The 13061-nt window shown below is 53.4% G+C and overlaps 1 protein-coding gene across 1 annotated transcript in view; it reads left to right on the forward strand.

Annotated features, from left to right (window-relative positions):
• The window catches only part of SHANK2 (SH3 and multiple ankyrin repeat domains 2), a 340509-nt gene that overhangs the window by 304971 nt on the left and 22477 nt on the right, over positions 1-13061 (forward strand). The window contains exon 15 of the mRNA XM_049641610.1: positions 2276-2351. Coding sequence (XP_049497567.1) covers positions 2276-2351 — 76 coding nt within the window. The remainder of the gene's footprint in view (positions 1-2275; positions 2352-13061) is intronic.

Consider the following 13061-nt stretch of genomic DNA (forward strand, 5'->3'; position numbering starts at 1 on the left):
CGGGGAGGAGGGGAGGAGGGTCCAAAACATCTGGGCACAGTTCGTCCAGGTGCGAAACACGGAAGAGGTACGTGCAGCTTGGCTGGACCGGCGCCCGGCGCGGCGAGGGCCCCATGTACTGAAGCCACTCTGAGGCTGTGTGGTGTGTTTTCTTTGCTGGTCGCACAATAGGTCGTGTAGGTCAGGTGGACACGTACTGGCCCTGGGTATCTACCAGGAATTAGGCATGGGGGTGGGGCATGTGGTGTAACACAGAGAAAAAGGCCGTCACCACCCTGGAGCACTGTAGAGGGCATGGGGACTCGGACCCCTTCCAGGGGTCACTTAATGTGGCTTGGTGGTCTGGAGCCCCTGGGGACTCATCCTGACCCTGCCATTTAGTGGGCGTGTGACTTTGCCTTGGCGGCCTTGCCATCTCCATGCATAAAATGGGCTCGGTCCCACCTCCCTCATCTGGCTGCTGCGACTAGTGAGGGGCTGAGCGCAGATGACCAGACGGGGGCACAGGGGAAGGACCCCATAAACATTAGTGTTGATGGAGCAGGGGCACGTGGAACAGACACAGAGGGAGGGAGGACCCCAAGGTCCTAGCAGGATTTGAAAGGTGACTGGACGTGGTCGAGGCTGCAGAGCAGCACGTACCTCGCACGGGGGCTCGGGAGGTCCCGGGGGTGAATTTGGGAATGGCGCTTGGAGCCGGACCCGGTGTGCAGTAAGCACTCAATTAGTGTCCACGACAACAGTGGTGATGATGATGTTGTTGCTTGTCAGAGAATCGTACCTTTGGTGTTCTTGGAGCCTCGGGGGTGGTGACGGGAAAGGGGTGAAGAGGCAGGTGGGAACAAAGTCCCAGAGGACCCGGGCTGCCTATCAGCTAAGGCAGTGTTAGCTGCTGTAACAAACAAGTCCCTCGAGGGCAGCGTGGTGCGACAGAAGTCTAATTGTTGCTCACTTCAACAGTTCAATGTGCAGAGACCCGGGCATCTTGCAGAACGCTAGAGGATTCCACCATCCTGTAGTGCCCCGGGAGCGTCCTAGCTCTGAGCTGGGCGAGGTAGCAAGAGAGGGTGGGGAAGCACACGGGGTCGTAAAAGAGAAGCTTAGAAGAGAACCCCCCCCATCTTCACGATGGAATGTTCCATTGCATTGCTCACATTCCATTGGTGGAAAGTGGTCATGTGGCATGGGTGCAAGGGGAGCTGGGAAATGTAGTCCTGGGCTGGCCATTTGCTCCTCCCGACCATTTGCTCCTCCCTCTCCCTCAGAGACATCTCCGTACTGTGCAGAAAGCGAGCATGCATTTTTGCTGAACTAGCTGCCTCCAGGCATAAAAGGGGCTTGAGCAAAACTATGCCGACCTTCCTCGGTACCCTTACGTGCATTCACTTTTGAACTGAACGCGTGTGGGGGTGTGAATAAAAGCTCGTTCGCCTTGGAACGTGGATTGACCACAGAGAGGGTTGGAGAAGTTATAATGAGATTTTGAGCCATTTTCCTGAAGCCAATCGCATAATTTCTCTGTATTTTTTTTTCCTAGGGTTTAGGAAGGAGATTGTCCCGGAGATTTTATTCGTGGGGAAAATATCTGAACAGTAAATCATTGATCCCCCAAATTTCTTGTATTTGTGTTTTTGTGGGTTTCCTCCCTCTGGCCCCCTGCTAGCTGTTAAAATCTATTTACATTCTTCAAACTGTGTCCGGTGAAGTTTACGTCCAAATCTGCTGAGTAAGAGAAGCAGGCAGAGGACTGAAATTAGGAACGTGAATCATGTTTGGGGTTTTGTTTGTTTGTTTGTTTGTTTGTGTTTTAGGAAAGAACGTCTACAGCCAGAAAAGTAACAACAAGCCTTCTTTTTCCCCAAAGGCAGGTCATGTTCGCATTAGCCAGAAGTCCCAGCAGCATCACCTGGGGATACCTACCGTTCTGGCGGGTTCTGTGAGCCACTGCTATTCTGGCTTGAACTACATGACTGTCTTCTTTGCAGAGCACTGCCTCCCGCCCCCTTCCCGAGCCCAGGACCCGGGGCTGTGCCTTCTTTCTGGAATGAGGCTCCTGACTCTTCAAAAGTTGGCCTTGGGGTTCATATGTCTTCCTCACAGTTTGCAAAGTTAGGCCCCAGAGCGAGGCCTTCTCTTCCTCCAAGATCTTTCCCCAGGAGAGCGGGTCTCGCGCTTCGTAGGTCAGATAAGTGAGAGGCCCGGCCGGCCTCGCTTGGTTTCCGCATTCAGGGGCCGTGACTTTTCTAAACAGTGTTTCTCTTCCCTCTCTGTGCAGAAACTCGAGCAGACCGCAGCAAGAAACTCTTCAGGCACTACACAGTCGGTTCATATGACAGCTTCGATGCTTCCAGGTAAGACGTGGCTCTTTCTCCGCCAGGCCCCTCTGCTCACAGATGCTCACGTGGGCCGCGAAAAAGCTCTGGACCATCTTGCATGGAGCACTCGGGCGCCCTTGGCTTTTCCCCTCAGTGTGTCCATTGGGACCACCCCCCCCAACCCGCCACGGACTGGGATTACGGAAGCCACCGTCTTCCGGAGAACCTGCCCAAGATGCGGTCTCCGTGCTGCCTGAGGTTTGGGGTCGGGCTGGAGTGCACCGTGGGGTGGCTCAAGGGAGAGGGCTGTCTGTCCAGGAGGAGGACGACCAGGCATGGTGCGGGGGGGAGCAGCATGGATGTCAGTGACGACAGTGGCTGGCCACAGAGCCACGGGGCAGCGCCCGGGTAGCACCCCATCCTGGGAATATTTAGGGTGCCGTAGCTCTGGGCTTCTACGTCGTCTGCGTTTTCCCTCTGCCTCCTGCCTCTGAGTTGAAGCTTTTGTACAAGGAAGGCTCACCCCCACCCCGAAAGGCGTGGCACCAAGCAGGCAGGGCCTTTGAGCATAACGTACATTCGTTCTGTTGTGCAGTCATGCCCACCCTCCGTCTCCGGAACTTTCCATCTTCCCAAACCGAAACACTGTCCCCATGAAACCCTGAAAGCCCCCAGGCCCTTCCCCAGCCCCTGGTGCCCGCCATCCACTCTCTGTCTGAATCTGGTGACTCTAGGGGCCGCCCAGAAGGGGAATTATACGGTATTTGTCTTCTTTGGCGACTGGCACGTTTCACTCAGCGTGGTGTCCTCAAGGTCCGTCCGTGCTGTAGCAGGTGTCAGTGTCCCTCCTCTGCAAGGCTGAAGGAGGTCCCTCTGCAGGCATAAGCCACGTTTCGTTTGTCATTCCTCTGTGGACGCACACCCGTGTTGCTTCCACCTTTTGGCTGTTGTGAACGGTGCTGCTGTGGACATGCTTGTTCAGGTATCTGAACACCTGTTTCCGGTCCTTTGGGGTGTACGTCTGGCAGTGGAATCGCTCGTTGGACCTGGTTTTAGTGCCGTCCTGTCCCGACCACCTTTCTGTCGTACACAAGACGGTTTAGGACGGGAATCCCACACCGGGCAGAGGAGCCGAGCCGCCCCTCCCAAGCGGGTCTTGCTGACAATTGCCCACTTTTTGAAAGTTCAAGCTGCGGTCTGTGGCCCAGTACTGCCGAGAGAGAGAAAGCTCAGAGGCTGGTGGCTTCTGGGGAGACACGCCTGACCCCGGCTTCTCTCGACCAGTCTCCGTGGGGCTCAAATGAGTTGCTTCTGCGGCCGCAGGCGGCTGCTGGAGAAAGTGGACCCTGGACACGTGGTCACGGCTGGTGTGGCTGTCCTGCTTTGCTTCCTTTCTAAGAGAGAGGGTGCCTGAGGCTCAGACAGTGGCCGGAGTGTCGCCATGGTTACGTGGAGGGCCATCCGGCCTGGGAGTGGGGCTTCTGGGAGAAAGGAGCCTTTGACCGCCGCGGCTCGCCCACAGAGGGGCTGTCCAGGGACCTGAGCTGACCGAGCCAGGGAAAGAGAAGACCACGGGGCCAGGCAGGCTGGCTGGGTCACGTGTCACATGGCTGACAGCAGGCCTGGAACACACCAGGGGGGACACACACACACACACACACACACACACACACACGGCAGCTTGGCCGGCAGAAGGCGTGCGGAACCGTTGTAGCTGTTCACAGAGAGAACAGAGCTGTCAGGAGGTGATGAGCTCCCTGCCACCGGAGGAAGCCAAGCCGGGTAGGCATTCTCTTGCCAGAATGTCCCAGGTGGTAGGACCAGGTGACATGTGAGATCCTTGTCAGCTCTGCCTCCCCGTGTCTCGACGCCCAGAGGAAGCCTTTTGTTTTGCATGTTACTGACCACTGGCTCGGGGCCAGGGCCTGGGACCACAGAGAAGAGGGACATCCAGCCACGCCCCTCAGGGTCAACTGATGACTTCTGAATGGTAAAAGCTCTGGCCGCGACCGTAGTTTAGGAGTCAGTGCCGACTTTCCCAGGGTGAGGGGTTCGGATGCGCTGTGGGCTCACATTGGCCAGAAAAAGATCTGAGTAATCGTGGCACCATTTATGAACCTCCTGCCACGTGCCCGCACCTTGGCTTGGTCACCACTGCTGCCCGATGACCCTCCTCCAGTGACCTTGGACACAGCGTCATTATCCGCTTCTCAGAACCCTAAGGTGGAGAAAGGAAGGTCACATTAAGGACCTGGCCCTCGGCCACATGGGTGCCGGGGCCTGTGTGCGAGGCGCGGTCACCTCCTCTGTCCCATGGTAAAGATGTTACCGCCCGAGGCTGGCCAAGGAAGTAGCTGCGGATTGAGAGAAATCGACAGAGGCTAAACCCTCAGCTGGTGAAGTGTGTTGGGCGGATGGAATGACGTTACCTGGGTTATCAGGTCTGAGCTTTTCTGCCCAGGACATAGGGCTTAGCCTGGGGGAGCCACCGCATCCCAGAACTGACCTCTTCCGGACCACGCGCTCGGCAAGCCAAGGAGCTGGTGGCTCCCGCCTGCCATCGAAACCCAGGCGGCCGACGTGCGTGGCTCTTGGGCGGGTTTGGGGGTGAGGCTGAGCCCGGGCTCCTCTGGCTGAAGAGGCAGGAAGCGTCTAAGGGACTCACCAGCCACCGGCTCCTTGACCCGCTTCGGAATCCATGTCAGACACGGCCTGGCGAGCCACGGAGATCTGGGTGCCGCGCCAGCCCCCGGGCCAATTACCCACCGTAGGCGCAGGGCAGCGGTCTGGGCAGGCCGCTCAGGGCTGAGGCCGCGCTGTTGCAGAGGCAAATGTCATTAAAGAGAAGACAATAAGAAGCGGCAGTCAATGGAGACGGTTTCTGAATCAGTCAGCCCATTCTCCCCTTCCCACCCCCTCCCACCCCCCGTTATGTCAGCAGCTTTGCTCAGGGACTCGTTGCTGAGGAGCGGACTGATAAAAACACACCCGTTCGTTGTTCACTGGGTCCAGCTACTCCAGCCGCTTCTTTCCTCGGGATTCCCCTCCACCTACCCATCGTGTACATGGCAGAAGGATCTAGAAGCGTGGGCACGTGATCGAGAATCAGAAAGCAGAGAGCCTGTAGCCATTTCTACAGCGGACCTTACGGATATTTCAATATTGTTCTTAAAAACACAGAGTATAGGAGTCTCAAGTTCCCGCTAGTTTTAAATCAGAACTCCAGCCTCGTTAGCATGGGGCATCGAGGAGGAGTCTACCTGGGAGAAGAAGGAGAGACCTCAGGCTTTCATACCAGGCTGAATACATCCATCCATCCGCTCATCCAGCCAGCCATCTAATTACCTGTCCGCCTATCGATCAGCCAGCCATTCAGCCATCTCCTGACTCATCCGTTCATCCGTGCACCCACCCGTCTAGCGAGCACCGCATCCATTTGTCTCTCCATCCGTCCACCCGGCAACCCACCCATCCATCGATTCACGCCTCCATTCCCCCAACCGCTCACCCATCCGCTCACCCATCCGCTCATCCATCCAACTACCTGTCTGCTCAGCCAGCCAGCCGGCTACCAATTCCTCCATCATCTACCCATCCAGCCATCCATATTTACCTCTCCACCCGTCCACTTCCCTGGTTCATCTATACATCTATTCAACCAATATTCATCAAAATCTGACTACCCGGGGAGCTGAGGATGTGGAGGTAAACAAGACAAACAAACACAGTCTCTGAACTCATGCAGATTAAAATCTAAATACTGAAAATAACAAAGTTTAGGAACAAATAAGCTAGAGAATCACACTTAGTCAATGCTCTGGAGCAAATCAGCAGTGTCACCATACAGTCTCTTGGGCAGGTTGGGGCAGACCTGCTTTATAGAGGGAGCCGAGGAAAGTCTCTCTAACGAAGTGACTTTTGATCTGACACCTGACCGTTCAGCAGAATCAGAAAGCCCGGCATGTGCAAAGGCACTGAGGTGATGTGCAGGAAAGCAGTGGCCTGGGAGGGAGTAGAGAGGATGGTCCCAGAGAAGGACCTTGTGCTCTGTGGGAGGGGAGTGGACTTCCTCCCGTTTGTGCAGTGGGGATCCCAGAGGGCTTTAAGCAGAAGAGTAACATGACCTGGTTAACTTTGCTGGAGGCAAACAGAAGGAAGGGTGTGGGCCACCTGCGCGACCGTTGTCATCTTCCTGGCTGGGAAGTGGCGGTGACGGGCCAGTGGAGAGGTAGGGATAGACAGGTGGGTGGCTTCCGAGTGTAAGGTGTCGTTAGAAGGGACAGGACCCACCTAGGCACTACATGGGGGGCAAACGGGGAGTGCGGAGGGCTCTCCTCCTTTGGGGCTCTACAGGGAGGAGCCCCAGAGGTGAGTGGGGTTGGACCCGTTCCCTATTGTCATCAGGCACCTCCCGGGACCCCTCGCTACTCATCCAAATCTGCACCTGCAGCTTCGGACCCGCCTGGAAGCACTGTGTTCAGAAGCACCGTGCGGGGAACGCATCTAAGGTGCTGGGTCGTCACTGTTCCTCTTTCTTGGTGAGACCAGTTGAGTCGCAAGGGCAGCAAATGGTACCTGTTGGCCAGCCGGACGGCCCCTAGTGGTGGCCTCTTGCTCTCATGGCTGTCAGACATCATCGTCCAACTTTGTATGTTTTTAAGTTGGTAATTGGAAGTACATCCATGCGGATAAAAAATTCAACATGGGCGGGTGTCGTGTTAGACTTAAGTCCTTACCCCCGGCCCCCAGTTCTCTCCAGAGAGAACCTCTCCTGTCGGTTTCCTGAGGATCGTCCCAGAGGTGCACACCGAGTGTGAAAGTGCACATGCACATGACCTGAAGCCTTTCAAAGCCCTCGAAGGTATAGGGCCCTAGGTTTTTACATCTGACTTGCCAGTAAAGGCCCCATATAACCTTGGGCAACTCACTGTCCCTCTGTGTGCCTCAGTCCCTGACCCCCCAACCCTATTTGCAAAGTGGAGATCAGTCTTCCGATGCAGGCCACAGCCCCGGTGGTGTTCAGGACAAGGTGAATGGGGGCAACGTAGGATTAGTGTTTGCCGCTTAGAGGCACGTGCTGTACGAATCCAGAGGGACGCTGACTTGTGGACAGCCTGGGCGGGTAGCTGATTTCCCTTGAAACCCTAACTCTGTGTTCTAGGAGAGTGCCTCGTGTAGGTCGTGAGAACTGAATGGCAAGAAACATGGATGTCCTCCAACATTATTTTGTATTTGTACGTTTTCTATTATTCCTTCGACTTGAAAAAAAGGGATCAATCCCCGAGTATGTTCGCGGATTCGTAAGGGAACATACTTTGGTTTTTTTCCCCCTCGGTTGATTGGTGGCCGGGCCTCATGATTAATGCTGAAGCTCTCAGGGCAGCTCCTTTGGGACAGAGAGAGGGGATTTTGCTGTTTTGTCCCTACGTATCTGTACTTGTACTTTTCGCAGGTATGTATTGCTTTTGTAATATTTTTGAGAGCAGGAAAGAGAGGGGTGAATCCCTGGGCCCAGGCAACATAAGAAGTCACCACAGCGGTGTGCGCCAGCTCGCCCAGCTGGCTCTCCCCGCGGGCCATGTGCACGAATATGGCAGCTGGAGCCAGGTCTCCAGCTGGAGGAGTCACGGCCCCAGAGAACGCGTCCCAGGAGTTTCTCCTAGAACATGTTCTCCTCCGCCGTCTGTCATGGTGAACAGCACGCCCAGTGCCCACATGGGAGACCCGGGGCCCCTCCCCTTCCCTCATCCATCACGAGCGTCCGAGGACTCCCGCCCTCCTCCCCATTCTTCCACGGCTTGCCGAGGGGGTCGGCCCTCGGCCGTTGTCCACAGACTGCCTCCCTACCTCCGTGATTATACCTTACTTCTCTTTTTGTCTTGTTTTTTCATTGACATGCAATCGACATATCACATCATACTACTTACAGGTGCAGAACGTCATGATTAGATATTTGTACGTGTTGCAGAATGATCACCATGAATGAGAAGCCTGGTTGAATCTGTCACCTTACTTCGTTACACTTGGTTTTCTCACAATGAGAACTTTTCAGATCTACTCTCCTGGCGACTTTCAAATATATAATACCGTGTTACTAATCATGGTCACGGTGCTATCCGTTACATCCCTGGGACTTAGTTGTCTTTTCTTTTTTAAAAATATTTATCTATTCATTGTGGGACAGAGAGAGAGTGGGTGCAAGCAGAGGAGGGGCAGAGAGAGAGGGAGGAGAGAAAATACCAAGCAGGCTCCGTGACGGAGCCCGGCACGGTGCTCGATCTCACGAACTGTGAGATCATGACCTGAGCCGAAACCAAGAGTCAGATCCTCAATTGACTGAGCCACCCAGGTGCCCCAAGGGACTTATTTGTCTTACAGCTGAGAGTTTGTACCTTTTGACCACCTTGACCTATGGCATCACTCATCCCCTGCTCCTGGAAACCACCAACCTCTGTATCTATGAGTTGTGCTTCACTCGTTCATTTGTTTTGCTTCATTCTACATATAGATGAAATCATGCAGTATTTGTCTTTCTCTGTCTGGCTTCTTTGACCTAACATAATGCCCTCAGAGTTTCTTCGTGTTGTAAATGGCAGGATCTCGTTTCGTTTTATGGCTGAATAATATTCCGTGTACACCACTTCCTCTTTATCCATCCGTCTACCAATGGACACCTAGGTAGTTTCCATATCTTGGCTGGTGTGTATAATGCTGCATTGAACATGGGGTGCGGATATCTTTTTGACTTCGTGTTTCCATTTATCTTTGGATAAATACCCAGAAGTGGCATTGCAGGATCATATGGTACTTCTATTTTTAATTTCCTGAGGATCCTCGTACTGTTTTCCAGAGTGGCTGTACCTGTTTACTTTCCCACCAACAGCGCACAAGGGTTCCGACTTCTTCATGTCCTTGCCAAGAAAAGTTATTTCTTGTCTTCTTGACGATAGTCATTCTAACGAGTTAGTTAGAATTATCTCCAGCTACATTATCTACCGTTAGATTAGTTAGATCGTTTCTTGTGTATATTTTGACAGTAGCCATTCATACTCATTCAGGCGTGAGGTGATCTCTTTGACTTGTTTTGCCTTGTTCTTCTGATGGTTACCTCCCTAACTCTGTGACTACCCCTGCATTTCTTAATTTAACAACATAAAGCATCATTAATTCTTTGCTGTAAAAGTCTTTTAGGTTCTATCTATAAGTTCGATTCAAAAGTTTAAAGCCAGTGGAAAGCATCACATTATCATGATACTATAAATGTTTACATCATTTCCAAGTCAAAGGCTAGGACTGCAGTTCCTTTTTACAGACACATTGGAAGAAAGGGCTTTCTAATACCAGAACCCACTGGATTCTTTTTTCTTTCACCCCATTAGTTGTTCAAAGTATTGTCACAGTTTAGCTTAATATTAGGGTCATGGTTTTCACATGAAGTTCTTATTTTTTCCTGGAGTTTCTGGTTGCCTTTTTTTTTTCTTGTGGAAGAGGAATTAGTTCTTCAATATGCCACTAAAATATCATCCTGTTTCTTCTGTATCACTAGAACCCATCTCATCCTTATCGGAGCTCTCTGCTCCCATTTGGACACCATTCCCCAGGTCCCAGTGCACGATTCTCATTCTGAGATTTCCCTTCATGGAGCTACTGGGTAAGTGAGGTGTTTCTTTAGCTTTGTTCTACCAGGACACATACTCAAGTAACAACCTCAGTAAAAGGTACCTGGATTGTCAACTCCCGTGTCTGAAAAGTCTCTGATGTGCCCAGTGCTATAGAATTCTAGATTCAAAATAGTTTTCTTCTAAACAATTAAAGCATTGCTTTATTGACATCTTGCTTCTGCTCATTGCTGATGAGAAGTGATGGTGCTATCTGATCCTCACTCCACTATAGGTGATCCTTTGTCTTTCTCTCCAAAGCCTTGGAAGAACTTCATTGTTTCTACTTTTCCTTGATATTCTGAAATGTCATGCTGATGAGTCTAAGTCTCTTCTTTATTCATTGTGCCCACTATCCTGGGGGTTCCTTCAGAATGAAGCAGCTTCGGCTTTAAGAATATGCTTTCGTTATTCCCTTGGAAATGCCCTCTCTTCCTGTCCCAGTTCCTTCTTTCTGGATTTCCTATCAGCCCATTCTTTCTTATGTTTTCTGTCCCTTTGCCTTTTCACTCTGTATTCTGGGATATTCTCTCAAATTTCAACCTGTCTCTGTAAGTTATTATTTTGACAATCACATTGTTATGTTCCAAGAGCCTTTCTTTTCAATGATGGGTAAGCTTCTAAAGATGAGGAAAGTCGTTTCTGGATATCTTTGGGAACAAGCAGGCAGCTGTGAATGGGCAGTTCTCTGCACAGAGGTTCTCTCAAGGCAGAGTCCACGCTGATTACATGTTCCTTCAGGTCAAACACCAAAAAGAGAGAAATCCAGAGTCATGTTCTTTGCCCCACTTACCCCAGGAGCCCAAAAAGAGACAGATGCAGCTTCTTGTTCAAACCTGTGGGACAATAGTAGGGTTCAAATTGAAACTTGAGGGGTCGGGGTGTTTTTGTTTCGTGGTGAGCATGCCCAGATGCCCGGGCGATGAGGCAGTGGTGAGAGGGGTCCTAGGAATGCCGGGGCCAGGCTGAGTGGAGACAGTGGAGGATGCTGACTGGTGGTTGTAGGGGTGGAGGGCGGGGGTAGGGTGCAGACAACATCACTCACTCTGCTCCTGGTGGCGTCTGAAAATCAAGAGCTGTGATTCAACCTCCATCGTGGATCTCTGAGATTCAGATTTAATGGGCGGTTATGCAGACTCCTGGCACTCTGTATATGTCCTGGGTCCACTCTGGTTCTGAGCCTCTCAGGACACGGGGGGCGGGGGGGGGGGCAAGCGAGGGCCTCTCCCGCTCCAGAACTCAGTGATTAGACATTAAGCGTTCTTTGGTTTCACCACACCACCGTCCCCGGCGCCGTCATGATGTAAAGCAACCGACTTGGGGACTTCCGACCTTGCTAGTGTCCCCAGACTAGGGGACAGGGCATGTTCTTTTGGCTGGAGATAGGCTCAGACCCTCTAAAACCACAGGGGGGTCCACAAGTGGGAGGAGTCTCCTGGGGACCCAGGCTCAGAAGCCCCTGCATAGGGAGCCCTTGACCTCCTGTGTTGGGGCTCTTTACTGGAGCTGCTGAGCCTAGCCAGCGGAGGCATCCCAGGACCACCTGGCCCTAGGGCAGAAGCCGAAATTCTCAGAGAACACTCCCTCTCATTTCACCCTTTTTGGCGGGACTGGGCAGGAAGCCGTGGCACCTTTTCTCTGGACTGAGCGGTCCCTGTTTGGAGGCTGGGAGCAAAGTCCCTCCGCACAAGGGAGGCTCCTGGCTCAGAGCACCCTCGGACCACATTTAGTACATTCCCAGGTGGCGAGTGGGTGTGTGGGTGGGGGGAGCGCAGGCGGATGGGTGGGGACGGTGGTGAAACAGCAGAGGAGGCGGAAGGAGGCTGGCATTCCGGGCACACCTCCAGGTTGGGACTGGCCGAGCCCCTGAGTAGCCCTCCGGCCTTCCTGGTTCTGCCCCCGGAGCTGAACACCGGCCTGCCGTCTCCCCAAATGCCCAAGCCACTCGGCACCAGGGGACAGGGTTTTCAGGGCTCCGTGAAGTTCTCCATGATGCCAGCTGCCAAAAGCAACCTCTGCCCCTGTGCCCCCCGCGCTGTGTCTGGCATCTGTTGTTCCCTGGTCGGTAGCCTTTGCCAGTGTCCACGTGTGAATACTCCCCCCAGGCTGATTTCAGGCTGGTAACACGAGCCACTGCAGAGCTGGGCAGAGAAGACCCGAGCCAGCCCCAGCCCCCCAGCCCCCCAGCCCCCCAGCCACCTAGGCCAAGATGTGTGTCTCCTTCTTGCCTTCTCCAGCCCCACAGCCCTGGCTCAGACTCCGAATGGGGCCAGTCCTCATGTACTAGGTCTTAAGTATACTAGTCTGAAGTCCTAGGGACCAGCTTTGAGCCTGATGAGGCTCAAGCCTGTGGGTTCAGATGCCAGGGTCCCAGTCCCAGTTCTGACACTGGCTCCCCGCACGGGCCTCAGTTTCCCCACCTGTAAAACCGCCCCCCCCCCTTCCCCAAGGGCTGGTTACAGAATTCTAAATATTCTGCTTGAAACCGCCATAACCACCAGCCTCGGGTCACTTGTGAATGAACATGCTTTCTACAGAACCGCAGACCCTGAAATTCAGGGTTCAGGCCCAAGCTGCCAGTGGGGTGCCATGCCAAGGGGGTGCTGTTCCAGGAGAAGAGGGCGAGGCCAGTTCAGAAGTGTTCCCAAGGCTGTGTCTGGCAGTCAGTAGGTTCTCAGGAGGTGCTCGTGCTGATTCCCCACCTCTGACCAAAGACCTGGTCTTCCGAGCCCCCTCCTCTAGGAAGCAGGAATGCCTTGGGTACCTGACTTGGGAGAAGCCAGAGGGACAAGCGAGCAGATCCTGGTTCAACTCAAGGTTACCTGGTCCAAGGGGGAGGCTGGGAGCTGGCTGTGTCTTTACACCTTGCACTCCTTGCTTCCCTGTGTCTGTCTTGTGCAAGATAGCATGGAGCTGACTCCAGCCTGTGTCCTCTTCCCCGGCATCTTTCATGGGGCCTGCAAGTGTTCAACCTTCAGAGATGCAGGGTTGAGGGAGTCCTGAGTGGGAAGACTGGATGGATGGATGGATGGATGGATGGATGGATGGATAGATGGGTGGATAGATGATGGACAGATGGATAGATGGG

Source organism: Panthera uncia, chromosome D1 (genome assembly GCF_023721935.1).
Source record: "Panthera uncia isolate 11264 chromosome D1, Puncia_PCG_1.0, whole genome shotgun sequence".
NCBI classification, from domain to species: domain Eukaryota; kingdom Metazoa; phylum Chordata; class Mammalia; order Carnivora; family Felidae; genus Panthera; species Panthera uncia.